The sequence below is a fragment of the Mauremys reevesii genome, linkage group 5, assembly GCF_016161935.1.
Source record: "Mauremys reevesii isolate NIE-2019 linkage group 5, ASM1616193v1, whole genome shotgun sequence".
NCBI classification, from domain to species: Eukaryota; Metazoa; Chordata; order Testudines; family Geoemydidae; genus Mauremys; species Mauremys reevesii.
The window spans coordinates 52750393-52777745 of NC_052627.1; the positions used below are offsets into that span (position 1 = coordinate 52750393).

The 27353-nt window shown below is 43.0% G+C and overlaps 1 protein-coding gene and 1 long non-coding RNA gene across 7 annotated transcripts in view; one reads left to right on the plus strand and one right to left on the minus strand.

Moving 5' to 3' along the window:
• Nucleotides 1-27353, plus strand: part of IL15 (interleukin 15) — a 72673-nt gene that overhangs the window by 40565 nt on the left and 4755 nt on the right. For all 5 annotated transcript variants that reach the window (XM_039539761.1, XM_039539765.1, XM_039539766.1 and 2 more), the window contains exon 3: nt 24770-24879. In XM_039539761.1, the coding sequence (XP_039395695.1) occupies nt 24770-24879 (110 nt within the window). The remainder of the gene's footprint in view (nt 1-24769; nt 24880-27353) is intronic.
• Nucleotides 15755-27353, minus strand: part of LOC120405882 — a 31773-nt gene continuing 20174 nt past the window's right edge. The window contains exons 4-5 of one of the 2 annotated variants that reach the window (XR_005598964.1): nt 25168-25259; nt 15755-15841 (exon numbers count right to left, since the gene is read on the minus strand). This is a non-coding gene — a long non-coding RNA (uncharacterized LOC120405882). Of the gene's footprint in view, nt 15842-25167; nt 25260-27179; nt 27276-27353 lie in introns of those variants that run through there. The other variant, XR_005598965.1, reaches the window with a different exon arrangement.

Here is a 27353-nt window from a genome sequence, read left to right on the forward strand (position 1 = left end):
ACTCTGCCATTGCTGCCTGCTACTGCCACCTGCTGCTGTCATTCACTCTGGCACCGCTGCCATTGTTCACTCTGGCACTGCGGGTTGCTGCTGCCGCCGTTCACTCTGCCACTGCTGCTGATTCTCTGCTGCCACTTGCCACTCTCTACAGTGCCACATGCTGAGGTTCCACCACTTAACCTAGCTCTCAGTGGTTTCAGTTCTCTGTAATTTAAGTGAGTAGTGGGGAACATCACTGTTAGTGCAGGCTGGGCAGTCTCTTTCACTGCAACGCTGTCTCACAGAAGGCTCAGCAGCTAGACCTGGTTATCAATAATTTCAGTTCGAAGGAGCACTGAACAAAACAATGACTGACAATTGAGACTAATCAGCTCTGTCTTTAAATAGCAGAGAGGTGGAAGGTCAAATGGTGTCTAGGACTCTGAGGCAGAGCCCACACCACCAGGTAGCAATACTGTCCCCTCTCCCTAAGAAGCCTGACATTTTCTTTAACAACTCTGCATCTTAGGCAGGGGATGGTGGGGACTGGCGTCCAGAGTCTACCAGCTTCCACATGCTGCCCGCCATTGCTTCCTAATAACAGGGATACCTGAGGCATTTGGTGAGGGCTCAGTTAAATCCACTTTACAGTCAGCCAGAGAATGCCTGAGTAAGTGCAGACGTGTGGGCGTATTTTTAGGAGGAACTATGGTACCTTTATAGCACTCTGTGAGCAGCCAGTGGCAGTGGAACCCCTACAAGTTCAAGTCAGAGAGAAGTCTTGCCTCTTAGGGGTGCCCAGGGGTGGTGTTAAATTTTCCCAGATTAGTGGATGGGGGTGTGAGCCAGCTCTGTTTTGTATTGTTAAGAGGAACCCCTAGATATTGAACCCAGCCCTTGTTGCTGCCGACTTCAGCTGGCTGAAGGGTTACATCAGTATCCCTCACAAACACATCTTGAGTAAACCATTAAGTTGGGAAAACAATTTTGTTATATTTTTGGGAAATCACAATTTGTATAATGACTCTAAACGTTAGATGTACAAACTATAAAGGAGAAACACAATGAAAATATTGGCAATTAAATGATACCCTAGTGCAGAACAATGAAGGTTGAGCTGGAAATTTAAAAGAAAGATTCTGGAATATGTAAAATTAAACTTTATGGGATATACTTGTAATGCTACTGTATCAATTTGAAGATAAGTTATTGGAAATGATCAGCAATTTACAAGAAAGACTGTTGGAAAGAATTTACTTCCTTGAAAGGAAAACTAAAAGACTGGAGGCTTTCCTGAAGTGCAGGAAAACAAAAGCAACACAGAATGCTGATATACATTGCTGTGTGAAATGAGTGGCCAATAAAGCTAGTCAAAAGAGCTTTATTTGAAAAGGGAAATAAAGCTGACAAGATTTTGGCTTATCTGCTTACAGGAGAGCTCATAAGAAATATATATGTCAAATTAAAACCAAAGAGGGTATGAAGCAAAATCTAATTATTATTAAATGAGCTTATCGGGATTTCTAGGCTAATTTACATACCCCACAATATGTAAATATCTCAGAACAGATACAACATTATTTAGAAAAAACAAAACTACCTGTCTTCTCATCAGAAGATACATTAGGTAGCGGGATATCCTGAGCTAAAACTGAGATTGAAAGTGTTGTAAACAGCCTAACTTTAGAAAAAATCCAGGGACCAGATGGCTATATTGCTACATTTTAAAAAACTTTCCAGCAGTAAAAGCCCCTTTATTGAGTAAGAGCTATTGAAAACTACATGAGAAAAGGGAGTTTCCCAGGACTAATGCATCGTGCTACCACTACACATATAAGAGAAACACATAGTTGGGTATGAATCCCAGTTTTCATCAATTACCCTTTTAAATACAGACAGTGACATTTATGCCAGAAGACTAGCAACAATAATTAAAGACTGAAATTAAGCCATTGATACATAAAGTCCAAACAGATTTTATTTATGGAAAGCAGTCTTCAGACAATCTGAGGCATCTATTCAGCCCTGTCAAAGAGAAAGCAACCTGCCTTATTACCTCATTATAACAACGTGGTGACGAGGATGGGATTTCTATGCTGCCCCAGCAACAGATGGAAGTAGAAGTTAAGGTACCAAAAAAACCCCCCAAAAAACTTTTTTGCTGCTGGAAGGGGGTGAGAACTAGCTTGTTTGCACTGACTGTGCAAACAAACTAAAATCATGGCTACACTTACAGGGCCACTGGAACTTTTTGAGGAGACTATAGTGCAATGGCATGTATATAATGAGCGTTTTGAGCTTTTTGTTATTGCAAATGACATTGCAGAAGAGAAGAAGGTGCCAATATTCTTAAAGTGTTATAGGGGCTAAGGCTTACTCCCTGCTACGCAGCTTACTATACCCTGTTAAGCCAGAGACTAAATTTTACAGTGACATTATGGAAATCCTGGGATATAGGTTCCACAAAAGAGACCAGAAAGAAGACGAAACAGTTGTACAATTTGTAGCAACTTTGAGAAAGCTTGCAGAACACTGTGAATTTAAGGAGATGTTAAATGATGCCCTACGTGACAGGTTAGTTTATGGCCTGCACAGTGGAGCTATATGGAAGTGCCTATTGACAGAGGCTCAGCTTACCTTACAGAAGGCCATTGATATTGCAGTCTCCATGGAACTGGCTACAAAGGAGGCACAATCCATCGGTGCATCCCCTAGGGTGCATAAGGTGTCACAAGAACCTACCCCCAAAACTGTGCGGAGTCAGGAATGTTACCGTTGTGGTAAGCCGGGTCACCATGCATCAGAATGCTGGTGTAAGGACCTGGTGTGTCGACACTGTGGCAAAAAGGGACACATTGCGTGTGCCTGTAAACAAAAGAAAAAGAGGTCTGTGGTCTGGCTGACCAAATAGGGAAATCTGCATACCCTAGAGCAAACCCAGGATGACCAAGGAGATACCTCATCACAAGAAGAAGAGCCACTCCATGTTTGTCTTTGGCAGTGGGCTCACATGAATGCTAGGTAACCCCATTGTTGGACGGCAAACCTATACGCATGGAACTGGACACCGGTGCAGCCTTTTCGCTGGTCTCAGAGACTGTGTATAAAGAAAAGCTACCGCATCTTCTGCTTCAAGCAACAAAAACAGTGCTGAAGACGTATATGGGAGAAGCTATGCCCATGTTGGGCGCTACTGATGTTAAGGTGGAGCTCAATGGACAGGCTGCTAAATTGCCACTGTTTGTGGTGAGAGGTAATTACCTAGCCTTAATGGGTAGGTCTTGGCTTAGGAAGATCCAGCTGAATTGGGCAGAAGTGCACCGAGTGACTAAAGAAGAAACCAGTCTGACCACTATACTAAGGAAACATGCTGCTGTTTTTGGAGAGGATCTAGGAAATATGAAGGGAATCACTGTGACATTGAACATTAAACCTGACAGTCAACCAAAATATCTGAAAGCCAGAACTGTGCCATATGCCATCAGGCCGAAGGTTGAAGGGGACCTAGAGCACCTGGTCACCAATGGAGTCCTAATACGAGTTACTCATAGCCCATGGGCAACTCCTGTTGTTCCAATAGTGAAGAAAAATGGCTCCCTCTGGATTTGTGGTGATTTTAAAGTCACTTTCAACCCAGTATTGTGTGCAGAGCAATACCTGCTTCCCCTCATCGATGACCTCTTCGCAGGCCTGGCTGGGGGACAAAAGTTCAGTAAGATTGATCTGAGTCAAGCGTATTTACAGATGCACGTCGATGAAAAGTCCCAAGAGCTGTTGACTGTTGTGACGTATACGGGGCTTTATCGATACTGTCACCTACCCTTCGGAATAACATCTGCTCCTGCCCTGTTCCAGAGGGCTATGGACCAGATCTTGTGCCAGGAGTCCAGTGCTATCTGGATGACATCCTGGTCACTGGAAGGAATGAGGAGGATCACCTAAAGAATTTAGAGACTAGCCGACAAAGACTGGAAGAGTATGGACTGTGAGTCCGCAAAGACAAGTGTGAATTCTTCCAACCCTCTGTTGAATATTTGGGACACATCATTGATGCTACAGGTTTTCATAAGCCCCCTGCCAAAGTTAAGGCTATTGTGGAGGCTCCTCCTCCTCAAAATGTTAGCCAGCTTCACTCTTTTCTAGGACTATTGAACTATTATGGAAAGTTCATCTCACAGTTAGCCACACTGCTAAAACCACTTCACGAACTCTTTGGGCAGAACAAGGCCTGGAAGTGGACTGAAGCCTGTGATGTTGCATTTAACAAAGCTAAGGATGCATTGCTAAATTCTGAAGTTCTGACGCACTTTGATCCATCCTTACCCCTACAGTTGGCCTGCGATGCATCCCCTTATGGAGTGGGAGCAGTCGTGTCACACATTATGCCTTTGGGAGAAGAGAGACCTATTGCTTTTGCTTCATGCACTCTAAGCAAAGCAGAAACTAACTATGCCCAAATCGAACATGAGGCATTGGGAATTGTTTTTGGAATTCAGAAGTTTCATCAGTACCTGTTTGGACGGAAGTTTACTCTTCTCACAGACCATCGACCCCTGACTTCAATTTTTGGACCCCGCACATGCATTCCTCCATTAGCTGCTAGTCGTATGCAATGTTGGGCATTGTTGCTTTCCGCACACACATATGAAATCAAATATCGGAAATCCACTCTGCATGGCAATGCGGATGGTCTCTCAAGGCTGCCTTTGCCAGTCAAATGTCAAGATATTGACCAGAAGGAAATCTTTTACTTTGAACAGGTAGAGAATACACCCATCACCGCTACTCAGGTAAAGAAGGCAACTCGAGTTGACCCAGTATTGTCCCAAGTTATGGACCTGGTGATGCATGGAACATCTCGACAAACCTCTCCAGTCTCACCCGACCTTGTTACCTACAGGTCCAGGAGGACGGAGTTATCAATCCAATAGACTGTCTTGAGCAAAATAGATTTAGTTCCAAATTTAGGGTATAGATACCTTATATTTAATCTCAAGAGCTATCTTATTAAATTGCTCCCTTCCTAAAGAAATACTACTGAAAGAGGGAACAGGATAAGCACAACTTCTTACCTCTTCTGATTGACCTAGTAATAGACATGCTTGACAAAAAGTTGGAGCTAATGGGTGTATTACTTGGCCAATAATTTAGACCACAGAACATAAAATAATCCCTTTTTCAGAGGCTCTACCTAATCATTTACACAATCCTTTATCTTCAACAGCTGCAGTTTTACAGGAATTCGTTTTAGCCAGATACCGGTCTACAGAATGAATATTCAAAAGACAGAATTACAAACTATACTGATGAACAAAAGAAGCTAGAGAACTTTATGTCAGGCTTTTTTAAGTATCTACAAAAAAAAAATCTTAAGTGTACATGTAACCGATTCAGTAGACTTGCTCTGTTAGACTTTTCTTCCCATCTTACAAAAACTTCAGGAGGAATTTAGAAAGTAGAAAAAAGTATGAAAGTTTGATAGCTATAGGAATAATGAAATGAGATCATATTCTGGAATCCTGTTATTTGATGAGAACTCTGCATTAAGTTGAAGAAAGATTCTATAGACTCATGAGACATGCTGGAGAAACTGCAATGCAGAAGGGAATTTACAACATATTATTTGTTTGTAGACCAAAATATAGACATAGTGATAAAAACAGTAACTGATACTGAAAGTGGTGTTGAAAACAAAAGTATTGAGTTCTTCCCCTAGAAGTATTATTTGGCATAGATAATACAGAAATACTAAATGCTCAATCATGAAAGCACTTTAGAATGCTTTTCTTGGCAGGGAAACCTATTGTAGTGAAGACATGGAAGTCACTGAGCCAGATCCCTGGTTATGATAGCTCAGGAGGTGGTGGAAATATGTCATAGAGCCCTCCTTTATACTCTCCTGATCATAGCCTGGCTGTGTGCCATGCTAGCCCTTTAAGTGTTAGTTAGAACAGGTTCTGCTGGCTGCAAGGGAACCCCCGGTGCCCCGCAATGCACCACCCATGCTGTCTGATGGAGCAGTGAGGAGACAGTGATGTAGGAGCCACTATGCTGACTCTACACCATCAGAGGCTCCCCTATGTTTAGGTGATCTTGCAGTAGAGAGATACAGTAACTCCTCACTTAACATTGTAGTTAGGTTCCTGAAAAATGCAGCTTTAAGTGAAACAATGTTAAACAAATCCAATTTTTCCATAAGATTTAATGTAAATGCGGGGGGTTAGGTTCCAAGGAAATTTTTTGGGGGCAGACAAAAGGCATTATCTATTGTACAATACTGTACTGTACTGTGGTGGGGCGGTGCCCCTGGCTTATCCCTGGGGCTCAGGGCTGGGGGTGCAGGGTCTGGGAGGGAGTTAAGGTGCGGGAGGAGGCCCAGGGCTGGGACAGGCAGGAGGTACAGAGCACTTACCTGGGGCAGCTCCTGTTTGGTGCAGTGGGTGTGCAGGTGGCTCTGTGCAGTGCGGCACCGCCCCCATGGCTGCGATTCTGGGACCTGCCCCTCCCTCCCCCCTTCAAAGCGCCGCTTCTCTCCGGATGACTTTGAAGGGGAAAGCGCTGCTTCTCTCTGGCCACTGGCTGCATGGCTGCCCCTGCTCTTCCTGAGTCCTCCGGCCTGTGCTCGCAGGGCTGCATTCTGAAAGGGGCTTTAGAGCTGCAGACCAGGGCCCCCTTAGCCCAGGGCCCTGCAGCCCCTAAAGTCCCTGTGTTCTGTCCGGGTGGCCCTGCCTGCCGGGGGGGTAGCTTCCCTGCTCCCTCCCAGAAAGTCCTAAGCACCGCCAAACAGCTGTTTGGTGGCGGGGGAAGCGCTGGGAAGGAGGGAAAAAGGGAGGGGGAGGAGGCGGAGAAGAGGAACTTATGCAATGCTCCCTTGTAAAGTCAGCCAAACAACGTTATAAAGGAGCATTGCACAACTTTAAATGAGTATGCTCCCTAATGGAGCAGTGACGTAACTTGAAAACAATGTTAAGCGGGAGGACGGTAAGTGAGGAGTTACTGTATGCTGACTTTGGGCCCGCTCTGCACTGGCAATATGGCAGAAGAGTCCACAGGGCAGCATAGGGCCAGTAAGCCTGCCTTGCTATAGTGATGAATAGAACGGTGTATGACATGCAATAGAAATGGACAACTAGGTTTATTTCAAAACAAAAGAATAGGAAAGCGGTGTGGTCACCTTTCAAAAATTACACATTAGCCTTCGAGCTTGCAGGAGCTCTAGAGAAAAACTGACAATTTGAGCTGAAACTAGACTCCGTTTAACAAATAGTGGTAGAGTCTGTGTGTGTTAGTAGAGAAAGGTGTAATTCTTTTGTATGCTCAAATTCTGTGCTGCACAGAGCTTCTGGTTGGGGCAGCTGAGGTCGGGGAGCTTTAGGGAGCCTGTTATGGCTCCCTGATCATCAGTGCCACTCTGTGCCAATATCAGCCCAGTTTAGGCTAGGGAATCCTGGGGGCTGCTGTAACCCATGCCAACTGGCAACAATACCCAGGGACCACACACCGGCATGGGATGGTCTGAACACAGCAGCTCTAGCCATGCCCCTCCTGGTGCAGCCAACAAGGGAGCAGGGCATAGCACCTGGGCACAGCAGCTGAAAGTTTCAAAATACCAGGAGAATTTTTAGCTGAACAGATCTGGCTGCTTTTAGGCCACTTTGAGCTGCCACAGTGACACAAATGGGCTGGGATGCCACTAGGATTTATTAATAGTATGTTTCCGATATGATGCATTGATATGCGTTCAGTAAAAAGCCCCGCAAATATTTGCGTATGGAAATTCGTCTATTGCTGAGAAGGGTTGGCAGGTTGGGTACTCTGAACAGGATATTGTCCCTATCTGTGCTGGCTTTTCCTTTGAATCGTCACTGCTGTTTTCATTTTAGCTACATTCAGCCAAGTGTCTTCAAGTCTTAAATGCATCCCATTTGACTGGGCTTCAGAGCTGAAGGTGCCCGTCTGCATGCGGTTAAGCTGAGTACAGCAAAGCTCTTTGGGAAAAAATCAAGCAGTAATGGCCCTATGACCTCCTAAATGGGATACCACCCATGTGTATTGTCCATGATAGACATGAATTTGAAAATTTCCACCAAAACCAAATTTCATAAATTATTATCATAACAGCAGCAAAGTATGCTTACAACATAATATGTCTATCTGGGACCAATGGGGACTTCATTTGACCTTGATGGATTTATAGAGTACAAGGAAATAACAAAGGGCCAGATTCTCTTGCTGGCGTAAATGGGCAAAACTCCACTTATGTCAATGGAGTTGTACCGATTTACACCAGTCAAGAATGCTATCCATGGACTAGTGTAACCAGACTTGGTCTGAGGCCACTGGTACAGCATTTAGAGACTCAGTTCACTTTCAAAGTGATGTGTTAGTCTAATAGACTTGATTGATCTGTAAGAGTTACTCTTGTGCTTACACTGAACATAAAATAACACTATTGTGGTTTCTGATTACTTTCTCCCATATTCAGATCTGTATGTATACTCTGTATGCGTGTGTATATGTTTACATATATTTTATTTCCCTTCTGACACCCTTTCCTATCGACTTACCTGTCTGACAGGCTCATGCTCACAGGATTCTGTTTACGAGTTCACTGGACAAAATTGTTGCTGGAGCCGCACCAAGTCTTACTTATTTGCTGTGGGAGGGAGAGGAGCAACATCTTCTCACGGCTGTGGTGGTGAAAATCAATTGCTGAAGGGGCCAAGTGAAGAACAGGGTCCAAAGCATGGCATGAGACTATCAGGCCAAACAGGCCCATATATATCATCACATTCTCTCTTTCATTAAAGATTCCACTTTTTCTACCCTTTCAACAGAAGCAGACATTGTCCCCCAGCAAGAGCATATCAGCTCTGTAGCTGGGACGACTTTTGAGGTGGGTGAGAGAGAGAGAGAGGAAAACGCTCCTTTCCATGTTTACCAACTGGCCCAGAGAACTAAAGAATGATCTGATCCTGCTGTTCATGAGACCAACTGATGAATGAGAGGGAAGAATAATAGGCATACGTTTGTCTTTATAACCACGTTATAGTAATACCCTGTGAAAACTGCAATTAGCATTATTATTACACCTCTACCCCGATATAACGCTGTCCTTGGGAGCCAAAAAATCTTACCGCGTTATAGGTGAAACCGCGTTATATTGAACTTGCTTTGATCCGCCGGAGCACTGCTTTACCGTGTTATATCAGAATTCGTGTTATATCAGTTCGCGTTATATCGGGGTAAAGGTGTACTTATTTGTATTATGGTAGTGCCTAGAGGCCAGGGTTCCATCATGCTACACAGAGTACAAACATATAACAAAGAGCCAGTTCTTGCCCCCAGAGAGGGTATAATCTATGGGCTTGGCTACACTTACAAATTTGCAGCGCTGCAGCAGGGTGTGAAAACACACCCTCTCCAGCGCTGCAAATTGCGGCGCTGCAAAGCGCCAGTGTGGTCAAAGCCCCAGCGCTGGGAGCGCGGCTCCCAGCGCTGTACGTTATTCCCCACAGGGAGGTGGAGTACGGACAGCACTGGGAGAGCTTTCTCCCAGCACTGGCGCTTTGACTACACTTAGTGCTTCAAAGTGCTGCCGCGGCAGCGCTTTGAAGTGTAAGTGTAGCCAAAGCCTATGCAACTTTGTTCCCTATACTTGTATTCTGTCAACTAATCCATCTGCATCATGACACATTCCAACTCCTCTAAGTAGCTTCAAATTCCCACCATTTTTTAAAACAACCCAAGAAAGGAACTTTTACTTGTTCCTTCCCCATGTATAATCCCAATCACTAACATGCAGATGCAAAATTACATTGGTATGGGAGTAGGATGGACAATATTCAGACCTGTATGTGTATAGATGTGAATGCATAAAGTGATTTGATGGCATCAGAACTAGAAATGGGGGCTTTACACCACTGGAAGAGGAAGATTCCCTTCTAACCCTGTAAGGTTCCGAGATACTGAATTCTAAGTCCTTGATGCTATTATCTCTAAGTAGAGGTTTCTGTCTATTTAGAAATGTACAAAATTCATGGGTCAGACTACGCCTGTCATTTCAAGCCCCTTGTAATTGGCAATAATAGCAACTAAGGCCCTGATCCAGCATAGAACTTAAGTACATGTTCAACTTTAGCACTACACACCTGCTTAAAGTTAACATGTGCTTAAGTGCTTCATGGCTTGGGGTTCAGGCAGCCTTGCTTCACAGGCAGACAGTTATGAAAATTACCAATTTTAAAAAATGTCTTTGTCTTTTCTTAGAAATATGGATAGATACGGTGGTACGACGTAATAAAAATATTTTGTCAGCCCTCGTTTGGGATGACATTTATAACTCACTCATAGCTTTGCTGCTAATCAGTAATAGGAAAATAAAATGTTTGAAATAAGATACTTCTGAAATCTTATTTTGGATTTCTTTTGACTAACAATAATCATATACCATCTTTTCATATAATACTACAAAACTTATTTAACCTCTTTCACTCCTTCTTTATCATGTCTACATTACTCTTTGATTTTGTTCATTTATTGCATTCCTTCTTCCTAAAGTACCAGTTTCTCTCATGCTCATCTCTTTGTTCCATTTCCTTCCTTTTCTTTATTCTTTGATGAGCCCAGTCGTTGTGCTGGGTATTGAACAATGCATACTGTAGAAGAAAACATGTCCCATGACTCCGGGAGCCTTCACTCTATTTCAACAGACAATGCAGTTCAGACACACGATTCACAAGATAATCAGAGAGTGGAAAGTTCAGTCTCAAAGCAGTTTGAGGCTCATGAATTTTAAAATTATCTTTGGAGAACTATCATTACATGGTTTCACAGAAGTAGTACAAATCCCTCGAGCAGGGATTTGAACAGAGAGAGACAGTGCTTGGTGCACCAGGAGGGAGTCAATTCCAATCAAATAATGCAGAATGGAAGACGGCATAAAAGTGCTAGTTATGGAGAGAGGGGTAGGGAGTGGTGCAGAGGAGGCTTGTGCTAAGCAGAGGAAATAAGCATCTAATTAGGGATTCATAGGCTGGAAGGGGCCATTGTGATCATGTAGTCTAACCTCCTGTACATCATAGGCCATGGAACTTCCCCAAAGTAATTCCTAGAACATATCTTTTAGGAAAACATCCAATCTTGATCTAAAAATAGTCAGTGGTATATTGTTCCAATGGTTAATTACTCTCACTGTTAAAAATGTATGCCTTATTACCAGTCTAAATTTGCTAGCTTCTACTTGCAGCCATTAGTTTATGTTATACCTTTATTTGCTAGATCAGTGGCTCTCAAACTTTTTTTTTCGTGGACCACTTGAAAATTGCGGAGGGTCTTTGCGGACCACTTAGTGATCTTTCGAAATGTTGTTTGTACCGTTAGCTAACTATTGTAAAGCACTTTGGATAAAAGCACTATATTAAAAAAAAACTTTAATAATTAACATTTCTGTTCTACAAATAAAAGCACACAACTCATATTTTAATATCAGTAGTCTTACCTTTCTGATGCGATGGATGTGCCCCCTCTCCCCTGCCGAGGCAGCCCCCGAACTGGGGTTGGGAAGGAGGGTTGTCTCTCCCTCTCTCCCCCACCACAGCAGCCATAGAGCTGAGGCTGGGAAGGCGGGCCGTCTCTCCCTGGCAGCTGCAATCCTGGAGCTAAGGAAAGTTGCCACTTTCTCTGGCTGCCGCGCCCCAGCGCATCCCAAGTTCCCCCACCCCCTCTTCTCACTCCAGTGCCACCTCCCACCTACTCTCTATTCCCCCCGAGGCCACCACCTCACCTTACATGCGCGTCTTCTCCAGGGTCCAGGCACCTAATTAGAGTGGGCGGCCCTTCATTCTCTCATGTGTGGCTGCCCAGGCGCGTACTTTAAAGGGAACTATCCGTGGACCTCCTGAATGGAGCTGGTCTGCGGATCACAGTTTGAGAACCTCTGTGCTAGATTGGAGAGCACATTATTAAATATTTGTTCCCCCAGGATCTTCTGGGAGTGTTCCCAGTATTTCCCTTTTAAGCTTCCCAGACCTAACAAGGGCCATCAATGATGGCAGTATTCCCTCTGCCTGAGGAGCGCTGGGTGTGGGTCCCTCTGAGCCCTTTGATTCTGCTCCTTCAATAACCGTAAGGTTATTAGAGCACTGTAAGGCAGTTCACTCACTTTGGGACTGAATACTTTGAAGTATTTCCAGCCATAGTTAAAAGAGATACAATGCAGCTCTTAAACTATACTGCATGCTACCATGATGTCACTGGGCTAGTCTCCTCTTGTACATTTAACATATTTATTTATTTAGTAGAACTGCCGGGAGTAATTTGTACAGAACCATATGCCATTTAAAAACATGCCTCCGTCAGAATCAAAATGCTGCATGAAATCAATTGCACCAGAATTTTGTTTCAGAAAAAAACTGGAACAAAATTCTGACAATGTCTAAACATCCCATTTTGACATTTTCAGAACAAGATGGTTTTCATTTTGAACCAACTTTTGATTTTGATTTTGTATTATATTATATACTGTAATGCAAAATAAAAAAGTCAAATGTGAAATGAAACATTTTGATCGATCTGAAACAAAAACAATTTCTGAATTTTCCTTAGAGAATTTCTAATTTTTCAATTTTCTGTTTGATTCAGAGCAAAGCCAAGTTTCCCAATCTCAAAAGCATTTGTGAAATGGAACTGCCGCTCTCTGTAAAGTTCTATTATTTAAACTTACAGTATCCAGTTATGGAATCCATGGGAGTTAGGCTCCTTTCCGCATCTTTAGGCACCTAAATACCTTTAAAAAATCTGGCCCTAAGTGCCTAATGACATATCTATACAAACACTTACACTAACTTGCTACACACTAATTGTGGACCCTGCTGTTGAGGGGAATTCCCACAGATCCCTAAAAGTCCCCTAGGGCTCTTTAATCTACTCCCATTTCAAAGCAGGATAGATTAAAGTGCACAATGGAATTTTTAGTGCATAGCAGCAAGGTCCACACAGACACTTAATGCATGACAGGCTAGTGTGGAGTAGATTTATGCCCCAAGATAAGCCATACGTCCCTTTTATGAATGGGACATAGGCTCTTAAGTCACTTAGGTGCTTTTGAAAATGCCATCCTGAATCTCTGTCTGCATGTTTACATCCTAGCGTTGACTCATCATGTAATCTTTTTTAACTCAGAAGCAGCATTAACAATGTAAGTTCCTAAATCCCTGACCTGATAGCCAAACATGCTGAGCACCCAAATAGTTGCCATTCATTTCAATGGGAGGTGCTGAGTGGTTAGCATTTTTGAAAATGAGGTTATTCATGTTCAATTATTGTCTGTTTAAACATATGGTGTTTCCAATTGGTAAAGTGTGTTCATTTTTATTATAGAACACATCACCTCCGAGAATGCTTGGGGTTTTTAGCAATGGTTATCATTATTCAAAACAAAACAAAACAGCACAACATAATTGACTGACCTTTGGCAATAAATAGCAGTATTTGAGATATAAACTCACCATGGTTATTTCAGTTTCAGGCACCAGCATATCTCAAGTGCTGTGTGATGCACAACTAAAGATTCGTAGATTCCAAGGCCAGAATGGACAATTGTGATCATCTAGTCTGATTTCCTGTGTAACACAGGCCATAGAAGACCCCAAAATAATTCTTAGAGCATAAAGATATTTGCTACCAATTATTTTCTGTGCATGCTGTGACAGGTTCCCTGGGGTGCAACCTGGTACTGGGGTATCACTGAGCCCTCTGTCTTACAAACCTGGGCTCCCTCTCACACTGTGATAATGTGACAAGCTTCAAACCTCTCAATGTCCTGCACTCACACACACATTCACAGGCAGGGACACACCGAGTTTGCCTGAGGCGTTAGGTGATTAGGCTGAGGAGTTTTTTGGGGGTGTTTTGTTTTGCAACTTTTGCTTTTGGTGTTTTTTGTACCAGTTTAAACCAGCTTGTTGTGGTTTTTAATTTTTTTTTTAAATACACCAGCTCCAGGAACCAGGGACCACACCACACCAGCTCTGCTTCTCCCCCTCCCCTGTTGTTTCTCCACCAAAACTCTGACAGATTTTTGTTACCAATCCACCTGAGGTGTCAGGTGATCAGGCTGAGGCCACAGGATCTTTAGGGAGGAGATGACGAAACACACCAAGTGTCTAAGTTTTAAAGCTTTATTAATAAAATAACAGCGGAGAGTGATGAGTGCTCCCCACGTCACTCAGAGGAAGGAAGAAAGCATTAGTGCCCCAAGCCATTTTCATACTCACACACACTCTACCCGAGGCTGGCCAAGCCTGCGTGTAACATAAGAAGAAGAGGGGGAAGTGTGGACGGGAGAGTGTGGAAGGTCGTCCAGGGGCCATTGTAACCTTCAAATTGCTCCAGCCCTCGGGAGGGTTTTTAAGTCCAAGGTTCCTTTGGGGTGTTTTGTTCCGCGACCTCTGTTTCTGGTGTTCTTTGTACCAGTCCAAACCGGCTTTCTGTGGTCTCCTCAACTTTCCCAAAACACACCAGTTCCAGGGACGCGCAGCTCTGCTTCCTTCCCCTGCCTCGTTGTCTCGCCTGTGTGTTTTCTCTCTGCAGCCCTGGTTCAGTGTACTTTTTTTTTTTTATGGCTGTCTGTGGCTGAGTGAGAGATTAGTGCTGCAGATTTCTCGTCTGGCGCCGTGACCTTGGACTGGGGCCAGTGTAGTGTTTTATTATCGGACTGAGCTAGCCAACTACACCATTGAGTTAACCCATTCTCTGCTCTCTTTCTTTTCCCCCCTCTGGCCTCTCACAACCTGCAAAGGACTCTTCCATTTCACACTTACTTACACTTTTGACCCTCCCCTGAAATGCTTTGTGATGCTTGCAACCGCGTTAGCAACATACAATGCTGATCTGCCTCCCCATGGGACCCCCTAAGGGTGGGAGCCTTGGGCCTGTGACACCCCTTTTATAGCTTCTTCCAGCTTCCTGGAAAGATCCTTCGCTATGACATGAGTCAAACAGCCTCCATTGTATACGTGCTATCTCTGAGTGTGTGTATTCCCCTCAATGGGCCATCAGCACTGTCTGGCTTCTTCCTTGTTGTACCTGAAAAGCTACTTGTGGGTGTTCCCAACCTCACAACATATTTCAATAAGACATACATAGCAAAACTTTATAATTACACATACAATGATAGCACATACAACTTAACAGGATATTAAAGTTCAACAGATTAAGACGTTTAAAATGGTTCTTCACAAAGCATACTTTGTACAAAACACATCATAATTATATCACCATGCTAGATGTGGGGGTGTCAGGGTGTTGCTTTGGGGTACAGAGTGTCACACATGCTTAAGTCTGTTGCTTCTGGGTCAAACATTTTTGTGTGTTGAATCAATGAAAGGATGCCAGAAAAGAGTGTAGGCCAATAATATTATGAACGGCTATACTTATTTTTAGGGCTGTCAAGTGATTAAAAAAATTAATCACCGTTTTAATCGCACTGTTAAACAATAACATTTATTTAAATATTTTGGATGTTTTCTATATTTTCAAATGTAGGCTCAGGGCTGGTGGCCCTGGGCTTCAGCCCTGCTTGGGGCTCAGGTCTTCAGCCCCCCTTGGAGTGCAGGGCTCCCAGTGTCAGCGCCCCCAGCAGTGCTAGGCTCTGGACCCTGGGCTTCAACTCCCCCTTCAGGACACAGGGCTCTGGGCTTCAGCCCCTCCTGGGGTTCAGGGTGTGGGACTACAGTTCGGTTCAGGGCTTCAGCACCCTCCCTCCCCCCCGCCTCTTGAACTTCGGGCTGGGGCTTCTGCCCCCCCCCAACGCCCGCAGAGTTCTGGGCTGGGCTTCGGCCCTCCACCACCGATGCCTCACCTAGAGATATACAATTAACACGTTAATTTTGTTTTCAAATAATCACAAGCATTAACTGTGATTAAGTGACAGCCCTACTTATTTTCTGTCAAAGTATTGTTCTCCACAGGTGTGTAACAGAAAAATATCAAGAGGATTACTTGTGTTTTTTCAGGATTAATCATCCTTTTATTCTATACCTCTTTCAACATTTGTGAACTTATTTTCTCAGTCTTTTATAAATGAATTTGTCTCAGTGAAAATATTGGCCACAGGACTCATCATACTGTGGCTTAAAGAAAAGTTGTGAACATTGTGCCATAACCTGTATAACAATGTAAGTGACAGTATTCCTGACAGAGCTCCGATGCTACCATTCTGCTTAATATACTTGTGTATTGATTTGGTCCTGCTTAATTTGCAGACAGAAAGCTTTATATTACTTTATGTATTCTTGGCTTGCTAGCCAGGTAATAAACCATAACCATCATCTGTAGGAGTTAAAGAAACCAACCCTAATAATAATAATTTCTCTGTTGCTTCTAGCATTGTAAACTTATGTGTCAGAGAGAAGAGCTGTTCACATTGACATTTCATCTTTTGCTGCATTCTGCACCAATTATTTGAAATCTTGGGTGTTTATCTGCATAGAGCAGGGAATTCTTTGCAGCTCCTGTTTTCTAAGATGAGTAACTAAGGATGATTCTTCTGCTTATTGCTGAGTTCTGTGATAGATGTGAGTGGGGAGCTAACCAAGATTGGAAGTTCTTTCCGTCCCATAGTCTGCTTGGCTTTCTGTTGGGAAATGCCAAAGAAATGAAAAAAAAGGCCACTAGGTTCTTTGGTTTGTGGTTTGCAATGCATTTTAACACACTTGATGCTTCATTTTTCTTTGCTCCCTCAGTAGATTATTCCCAGAGCATCAGTGAGTGTAAGTTGGCATAGCTCCACTGGAGTCTCTGCTTCCATTCTGAACTATACTGCTTGCATATCTGACTTTAGTGTCTTGGTTTAATATAATAAAGTTTTCACAGGCATTGTTTGCAGTGCATCCTAACCTCAACAAGTCATCTTGCTCTACCTTTCCTTGATACAATGTGACCACACTGCAGAACAGCAGTCAAATTTCATATGCCTGTTGTCACATCCACAGTGGTGCTGTATCCAGTCATGAGAAATACAGAGGTTTCTGGGTACCTATCCCGTGGTTCATAGCCAGAGGTGCAACCAGAATTTTGCTATGGAAAGGTCCCAGATCAAGTGGTCTACAGACCGGCAGGTGCCACGGCAGCTGCCCCATGCCCTCTGGGTACCACTTGTTTTCACCCCCCATGCATACACGCAGTTTACAGGGAACACCACACAGGGACAGAAGCACAGATTGGCCACCTACAATATTTCCATTGTGGGGCATTAGCCCCCGCCACTACCACCCTGGTTCCACTGCCTCTTAGGGTGTCAGTCTGAGCTTGGCATAGCTATGGGAGCAGGCCCAGCCTCCAGGGTGGGGGGTAGAGGGTCACCCCTGGGGCCCCAAGCCCAGCTGTAGCTGCCGCAGGGCCCGTCAGCCTCTGTCTTGCCCAGGCTGCAAGGGCCTGTGCCCCCAGCTTCAGGAATCATGACATCAGAAGTTCCCAGGTCACATGGGGCAGGGGGAGTCACCCTGATCACTGTTCACTCTTCTGCAAGGGAGGGGAAGCCCTGGGTCCATGATTCCTGGACCTAGGTGGTTCAGGCCCTGGCTGCTCAGGCAGGATGGGACTAGCAGGTCTGGAGCCCCTGGGGGAGGCTGCCGCTCCACACCTCGGTGGCTGCGCCCACTCCCTCATGCTCAGACATGCCAAGGGGCCTCTGCTTCCCATTGCTGCCTCTGCCATCTACAGGCTGGGGGAGCCTGAGCCCTCTGTTCCACTCTTTGTGCATCCCTATTCATAGCACCACAACTCACTGCATCATTCTGTGCTTGCTTTCTCAGGGCATTGTGGGACAACGTGTCTGTCCTACAGTGCCCTGCGAAAGCAAGAATAGACTGTTCCTTCTGGGAATTGTGAGCTGAAAATGTTGAAGGCTCAGGAAATTCATTTCTTGGCAGGACCCAAGCTGGTGTGCAGTTACTTCCTTGTCCTCTAAATGATGGGTCCAGCTGAGGCCAATAGCTGTTGCTTGTATGGAGGTAATGTATCTTTGACATGCCTCTGCAGAAGCTGCTGCCAAGAGACAGCAGAGAGTATTTAAAGGGACAGCTTTTTGCCCTGGAACAGACCACAGTGGCAGGTTGCTGGTACAAGAAGGTGGAGACACGGTCAGTACCATGTGGACATGGAGGCAATGACTCAGCTGATGCTATCTTATGCTAGAGGCTGAGTGAAACCTCACTGAAGTTGGTGGGAGTAACAGCCACACTTCATTCAGGATAAATGCACAAAGTAATTGAGCTCTCCTTTATGGAATAGACAGCTGGAACAATAGGAGCCACCACCCAAAACACAGGCTGCATGCACAGTTGGAGTAGGAATGGAACCAGCTGATCTGAAGGTTTTTCCTGGGGACTGAATGCAAATGCAAAACACTGTTTGCTGGAGCTGTGTGAGTGCTTGTGTGAGTGAAAAGCAGCAAAAATACCACAAAAACATACAGAGAAGGCAGCAAGAAAGCTTGATAGACAGAGAAGCACTTTCAGCTTTTTCTCAGGGTCATGCTATGAGAGAGAGCTTTCAGGTAAAATGCTATCTGGAAGGAGACTTGGAACTGTGAGCAAAGAAACTTTCTCTGGCTGTTTGTTTCCTATCATGTTCAGGGAAATAAGATATTCTTTATAAATAAACAGGACTGCATCAAAGAAATACCACAACATTATTTTCTCCCCAAAAGGAAACAACTCGCAAGGCCCTGAATATTGGCTAACCACTCGGGTCAAAACAGTCTGCTACACAGACTGCCACTTCTGGACCAGAACCACACACAGAATGTTGGGACTACATTGTGATGGAAATGTGGGATGACTAGCAGCGGACCCAGAACTTTCATATAGGGAAAGTAACTTTCCTGGAGCTGTGTGAGGAGCTCATGCTGGCACTTGAGCACCACGGCAGTCAGATGCAGTAATGGTCCAGATGCGTGTTGCTATCACCCGATGGACGTTGATTAGATATCTGTGGTACTCTGGGGTTGGCACAGTAGTTGTGGAGGTTTGCAAGGCAATTATCATGCTACTGCAATCCTGCATCCCTGTAATATTATGGGTTTTTAACAGATGGGATTCCTGGATTGCGCAGGTAATATTGCTGGCACACATACACCCATTGTATGCCTTCCATTTGGAGCAAGTGAGTACATTAACAGGAAAAGATACTACTCTGTCCTTATGCAGGACAGAGGTGTGGCAGGCAGGGTGCCTTCGGCGGCATGCCTGCGGAAGGTCCGCTGGTCCCACGGCTTCAGTGGACCTCCCACAGGCATGCTTGCGGAGGGTCCGCTGGTCCCGCAGCTCCACTGAAGCCGCGGGACCAGCGGACCCTCCGCAGGCACGCCTGCGGGAGGTCCACCGGAGCCGCGGGACTGGCGAGCGGCAGAGTGCCCCCCGCTGCATGACGCCGTGCTTGGGGCGGCGAAATGTCTAGAGCCGCCCCTGCTGGTGGGCCATCATCTATACATTGTTATGATTGATTGTATCTGCTCCTTTCACTGAAGACATCTTGCATAACCAAAAAAACAAGACAAGCTAACTTTCAGAGTGTGGTGGCTGCCCGATGCTGGGGCATCACTATGGAGTGTTGGTGACTGTATTAACAAGCAAATTTATGATTATGATTCACAATGAATTTTTTCTAGTGAAGACAAAGCCATATATGATGGAAGTGAGTTTTTAAAAGTTTAGATTTATAATTCTGAGAAGGTATTGTTGTATCATGTTCTGTAACTTCCTCACCCATGATCGATTCCATACAGGGGCAGGTCCTTAGGTCTAGGCAACCTCAGGTTTCAAATTACAGGACCTGATTAGGGCAGGAGGGAACAAAAGTAGTTTAGAGCCACCTTATGCTCCTTCATTCTGGAGGCCAATTAGTCCCAAAATAAGGTAAATTACACTCAAGCCTGTAACATTATCACCGCGGTGAGGGTGGGGGTCACAGATTATGTGACTTGTTCTTTTTAAAGCTCATAAACTGCTGCCTCACTCCACAACTTTGGGAAATGTAACTGTAGCCCTCTCGCCCCCTATTCAAATTATCCAGGGGACCCTATGATCAGCATGTGACTTCATTACAAATCACTGGGCTGAGTGGTCTGTCAAAGCTGAGGCATATTGGCTGGTCAAGGTGTAGACGATTGCTCTGCTGCTGCCCATATTATACCTGTTCCGTGGATTGATGATTTCTAACTTCCATGATGTTGATGTGACATCTTTTACAAGCAGAAAAATCCGTTCCTGTGCTCAAATCTCTCTATGTGTTTGACAGCCTACTTTTCAAGATGCAGTAAGCTTTAAACTTCATTTCTGATTGATTATATCTTGGTTTCCTGTTGGAAATCCTATTGAGTATTGGTTACCAGGATATCAAAATATCAAACAACAAAATATTTAATATTTGACCTGCTAGTGTGAGTGATTGCGGGATTGTAGGAGTGTATGTATGACAGGTAACTAAGGCAACGTAACCCCTAGGTCAGATCATGCTAGTTATTTTTGTATTTAGACAACGTTTGCATTATTAATCCAAGCTCAATGAAATGTACACAAGCCTCACTGTGACTGATTACTCAAGCTATTTTAGTCATGAACCCATGAGTCCTCTCTCTCTTCCCCTCCCTTATGCCTTTCTCCCTCCCCCCAAAACACTGCTCTATAAATCAGTTAGTTGCATGGTGGTCTGTAGTTCCTTTTGTCCTCTCTTGTCTCTCTTTAACTGTGGAAACCATAGTTGCCACACAGTCTAGTTCTCCCATCTAAAGAGACCTAAGCAAAGTTTCTATTTGTTGCTCCTGTTTTTCCTGGATAATACTGTGATGCTGGCAGAACAGGTGCCATCTCATGCCAAAGTCCCACACCAATTTACTTGTGTATTAGTATAGATGAAAGTGATAGTTAAATGTATAAAAGTGTATTCGGTATTTAAATTTCATGAAAACTAATGGAAGGTTACTTACTATATCCCATTATAATGTAGTAGCAAAGAGTTACATTGTGTATACCTCTGTAACTAAATAACCCATCAAATGAGAAAGAAGCCTTGTGAATGGAAATGAACTTTTCTGTTAAAGTGCTAATTTCAGAGCAATTGGTCATTGTTTGTGATGATTAGCGGTCAGATGCATTCCTCACTCTCCATCATCAAAGGAAGAGCCCATGTGGGTAGTGACCCTGTCAGCTTGTTTTCTATGAGGAGAAGCTGTAAGTATGGATTCAGGGAAAGACCCTTCATCTTTGGACTGTTTGGATTCTAACAGGGTGGAATAACTGAATGAGAAGACTGAGCTCCCCAGAGTTATTCTTGGTAGCCCTGAGAGACGTTTGGAAACTGGCAGATTACTATATCTCTGCAACTGAAGTTATTGAGTACCGCAGTGCCTAAATATCTTTAAAAATTTGGGCCACAGCATCTTAGAAATGCCTAGAGAGATTTGTGAGTAAATCTCGATGAAGTAGTTTGAAAGATGGTTTGATAGACACAAACTTGTAACCTTACCTTCCCTAGTGTAAAACATAAATAATTTATGTAGCTATAATCTTTCTTGTGTCTAACTTAACTTCAAGTCTTTATGACAACAAAGTTAGCAAAATTATGGCTTGCAGCATTAAAGTCAAGGGGAATTTTTTCATTGACTGATTTATATGGGATTATGATTAGGTCCCCAGAGAAGAAAGACTACTACTGTAGCTTAGATTTTACTCTGGTAGTAATTTTAAGTGTTTCATTTTAACTTCATGATTAGAAAGCAGTTTAATAAAGACATTTTTCAAATGAATAGTTTGCTTCTGTCATATTTAGAAGGTTTTTTTGGCAGCACCCACCTATATTTACTATAGAGTTCATTTTGTTTTAAACGTTTTGACAATGCCACTATATGTGGTTACCAGTAAGTACAGCATAGTGAAAAACAAAATATTTAAATATAATTTATTCCTTCACTTTTACTTGTAGAGTCCCCAGTTCAGGGATCCCTATTTTTATTTTATCCAAAAATAAGACAAATGTAGTAGAAAGATAATAACATAGAACAAGAGAGCGATGAATTGGCTACTGGTTTAGGGGGAACCAGAAATGAAAACCTGAAAGTGGCAAAGGGGAAATTTTAAATTGCAACAGTGCGTTCAAGCCAAAAGAATGTTTTATCAAAGTCTGTAGTTGACCTACCATCAATAATGTTGCTCAGAAATAGTTACGATAAAATAATTAATAAATTGGTATACAAAATGATCCTGCATTGGACTAGATGATCTAGGAGGCACTTTCTAACTGGATATGCTGTAAATTTATGAAAACTTGATGAGACCATAAAACACCTGTGAAAGTGTGCATGGAGCTTCTCTTCCCTACCCCTCTCCCCCCATTTTTAGAGGCATTAGAAAATCACTACCTATTCAAAACCCAAATGTTTTATTTCAAAAATCAGTTAAGGTTGTTAAGTGACAATAATGTAGTTACCTGCTATATTTACAAAACCCAAGCACTTGAAAACAAATAAATGAATTAGTCCAGATATGATGACCACATAATAAGCAACCATATTCGTATCAAATATAAAAAAAGGGCTTTTTGGCATGGAATGCAAGCAAAAGGGTAATTTTACCACATCCTGGAATTTCCTTTTGAAAAGTAGTCCTGGATGGGTGAGAAGTCAATGATGAAAATATTCTCCATCTCTATGAGTGGTTTTCCCACTCTGGCAGTTTCACCATTGCCATTTTAAAATAATGGCAATTTCTAAAGGTTGGGTTTTTTTTAAATTCTGGACCTTGAATAATACTGCCTCTTGTACCACTGCTTAAAATTGTGACATAGTGTGATTTTGTTGGAAAAGGACACAAGGAAACATTGAACCTGGTACTTTAATCGCTCTACTTACTCAATTTAAACAAACTTTGTTGCCAGTGAAACTTTAAATCATATCCTAAATTTGAAGATGTGGGGATTTTAAGTTTTCTTCATTTTGGGGTATGTTGCTTTTTTGGGGTTTGGATTTTTTTTTAAGTTATATGGGAGATCAAAATCAGCCTTATTATGGGATTATGATTGCAACTTTTACTTAGCTTTTACTAGCTATCACCAGTAAAACAACTGACACTACCAGAGCTGCGGGCTTCTAGAGTTTGGCTTAAGGAAGATCTCTTATAATGCCCAATACTGCACCCACTAAAATCAGTATAAAAAACTCCCATTACCATTGACATAAGTGAGAGCAAGATTGGGCCCCAAACTGTCCACAACAAACAGTAAAAAAATTTGCTTAATGACACCCTCTTGTTTTCAGTTATACTGAACATATTAGTTTTTATTTTTTTTATAGATAGTTTGAAGGAGGAGTAACGGGCCATTTTTGAGATAGAAATTGACAGAAACTTTAGTCTAAAATTAAAATTTTAAAATGGCTAATATTTTTATGTAAATGAAAACTAGTTTGAAGAATTTTCTCCAAATCTGTTCATAAATGTTTTCCTTTGCCTTAAGAGTAAATGTGACCACCTTCAGGTCAAATCGATTTTCCAAGCAAAAGTTATAGCAGAAACTGATTGCAACCTTAACAATGGAGAGGCTGCTGCATCTCCATAATATTTAGCACCCGGATTAAAGTTGATGTGACCACAGTAGGTCTGTCCTGGTTGAAAGAACCACAAACTTGTACTTCTCTCTCATTATAGGCTTACAAGTGGACAGATAATTTGTTACTTAATGTTTTAGCATACAAACTTCATTGGTGGCTTACAACCTGTTATATACTCAGATTTTTGAGATTTCCATTCACTGTGGTTAAGCCGAGTTGAATCACTACTGTGAGTGATTCTCCATACTGAACCAGTTAAGAAAATCAAAACATGTACGAGTATTATTTGTCATGTTCTCACTTTAGTACAAATTATCTATTTGTGGTTTGTTATGGATATTTTACATAACTAGCTTCCAGGTACCTGGAGCGGTCTTCAGGTAAAGTTATGTGGTCAACAGACTGCCATATTATTTTAACTAAGCCTTTGGAAACAATAAATACTACTTACTAATCCCTATATAACATTGTTGTGTGTTTAAATAATTTTACAAAATATAAGTAATCCTTACAATAACCCTGTGAGATAAATGACTATTATTAGCAATAAAACATAGGGCCCAATCCACAACAGGTGCATCTCCATAATTGAACTGTGCCAGTCTACATAAGAGTCGTTTTGGCCCAGTCTAGAACGAATTTCCAAATTCTGAATTATGGAGCACTTGCTGATGATCCATGGAGAGCTGGCTCCCCCTTCGTATTTCCAACTGCTAAATTGCATTAAAAGAAGGTACAACATTTAAAAAAAAAACACCTTTGCTAATATTACTTTTTCACATATTTAATTGCTGTAGATGCTGCAGAGATATTATGGAATGCAAAGGGGTGGGCAAGAGGTGGTCTGCAAAATTAAGAGTGGGAAAGCAAGTGATCTCTAATACACTACCTGTATTAAAATGTGATCCATACTATGAAAGAAGCTAGGAACCATGATCCAGAACACATTCCAGTTTCTTGTGCTGTGCCCCTGGCATCTGCTTTTCTACCAGCAAGTGACTACTTATTCCTAAAAAGCTACACAGCGGTTTGGCCTTTACAAAATATCCAGTACACGCAATATTGTCTTTACTAGATGACTTGCCTAATGGATTAATTAAATCAGTACTAAAAATATCTATAAAGTCAAATTGTGCCATACAGCTCATTTAGGTAACTTATTATTTTCTGGATCTTATCTTTCAGAAAACACACCTGAGAAGTATTTGTCTCCACTACCAGCAGTATCTTATTCTGAAGAGACATTTTCTCAGCTTTTTAAATAATGCAACTGGAATAACCATCTTCATTCTTTGGTAATTATAATTTAAAAAAATCAAAATGAGTAAATAAATAATTATTTGTATTTGTGCAGTATCTTTCTCCCAATGATCTCCAGTCACTTTACAAAGCTGGATTCCCCACGTTCCATGTCACACCCTCCTCACCGGCTCTGTATTCCCTAATCTCCTCCCCCACCAGTGCTTTGTGCTCCACATGCCAAGTGCCCTTTGCCCCACTATGTGCCCTGCATGCTCACTCCCTACTCCTTTTTTGGGTCAAGTCTCCCTAATAGGGGCTGTCTTGTCCCATCCCAACAGTACCTTCCTCCATCTCATTGGGAAGAGGGCTGGTGAGTGTCCTCTGTCCTCTCACTGTGCCAGGTCCATTGGGAGGGAATTCTTCCTCTCCTTTCCTGTAAGTGTAGACAACAGGAAGGAAGCTGGATTCTTTCCTCTGGATCCACTTGCTGTTTGAATTGGGTGCCACCTCTGCCTTTCAGCTGGTTAGCCCCTCGGGAGAGCGAGAGAAGAATGCTAAGTCTGCCACTGCTGCACACAAAATCAGCAGAAGGGCTGGATCTGGCCTTCCCTTACCTGCCCTGTGCCACAGGCTCAAAGACATTATTGCTCCCTCCTGCTTGAGAGTTTGAGGGAAATGTCCCACTCTTTTCCCCCAAACGAACCCCCAGTGGTTGCATCTATGATTGAGGCCCACATTTTCAAAAGCGTCCACCAAGTTTGGGGTGCCAAACTTGAGACTCTAGATCCACAAAGGAAACTAAGGGTTAACATGGCAAGTTAGCAAGGCAGTAAGAATCTATAGTGCACCTATTTGCCACACAGTCACGTCCAGTGCAGTGAAAGTGTTGGAGTGCAGCTTAATGTACTAGACTTTCAAGTAGTAGTAAAGCAAGTGCACTCCGGGACTTTCACTGCGCTGTAAGTGTCCACATGGGACGTTACTGCACGGCAAGCTCGTGCACTGTAGATTCACACCATGGCTTGCCGCACAGTAAATTGCTATGTAGACAAGCCTTAGATTCGGCATTGCAATGCTTAAAGTCTAGGCACCCTGTCACATAGCAGAATCCACAGCTCCAAGTTAGGTGCCCAGGCTCCCTATACAATGCATGAAGAGAGTTAGGTGCTAAGAATAGGATTCGTAAAAGCCAGCAGCAGGTGAAGATGGTGGTGCTGCTGTCAGTCCCCCTTATATCTTATAGCCCCGCTGTGTAGAGCAGTCATCTGGGATGTGGGAGACCTGGGGTCAAGTCCCTACTCTGCCTGATTTATAGCAGGGACCTGAACCCAGGTGTTCCACCTCCCAGGTGAATGTCATAACCACTGGACTATAGGATATTCCAGGGCAGAGCTCTCCATCTCTCCCGTTCATGCTGTTCCACTCTGTATAAAATGCTTACTATTTTTGGAGCAGGGAGTAGAACCTGGGTCTCCCAGGTGAGTGCCCAAACCACTAGACTATAGAGTCATTGTCTCTTTCTCTCGCTCGCTCGCTTTAGCCCAATGACTATTTAAGTACTTTATAAGGGACTTTACCAGCAGAAACTTAGGCACCTTAGGGTAAGATGGCAGCTGAGCAGGAGTTTTGAGAATCTAAATTTTGGATTATGGATCTAGCCCTAAAGGCCTGATTTTCAGAGGCACCCACAGCTTTAGTTAAAAATCAGTGGGACATGTGGATGCCTCTGCAAATCAGGTTAAGGTGTTTCAAGATTGGCACCCAAACTGAGGATACTTGACATGTCCATAACATTGTGACCAAACCAACATCTCCTTGATTCTGTTGGCATGTTCCCAGGTGGTTGCCCATCTTTTCCAACTTGCTCCTCAGACCAGTGTGTGTAGCTGGTGTAAATGCACTCATCCAAAACATTTTTGTGAAGGGTCTTTTTTTTTTTTTTTAAATTCTGTCAGTTGTTTGACCTATTGAACATCTGAAATATTATTTGTCATTCTGGTGGAATCCACGTGGGATAATCAAAGGTACACGACAAAGGCAAATTATCATACAGCTTTGCAGTCACGGACAATATTATCATCAAAACGTGTTTATGTTTATGACTGGGAACCATGTGATAAATTAGAGGGGTATACAATAATCTACACATGAAGGTAAAATTGAATGAGGAGGTTATACATATGTACTTATCACATGCCTGTGACTACATTACCTGCCCACTGATCAATCTCTGTGATTATATTTGACTATTTCAAACCATTGAGCGGCTTAAAACAACTGCCATTTATGTTAAAATCAACTAGCCAAATAAATATTTCCTCCTCCTCTCCCAATATTACCTGTATTGCTGTAATACCTAGAGGCTGCCAATTAAAGGATGAGAGCGAGGCACATATAACAAAGTCCCTGTTCCAAAGTTCTTACAGTCCAATGTGGAAGGAATTCTTCCCTGAGGTTCAAGATAGGCAAAATTCAGTCCTGAGCCAGTGACAGCTTTTTATACATCAAGAGTTACAGTTTAAAAATC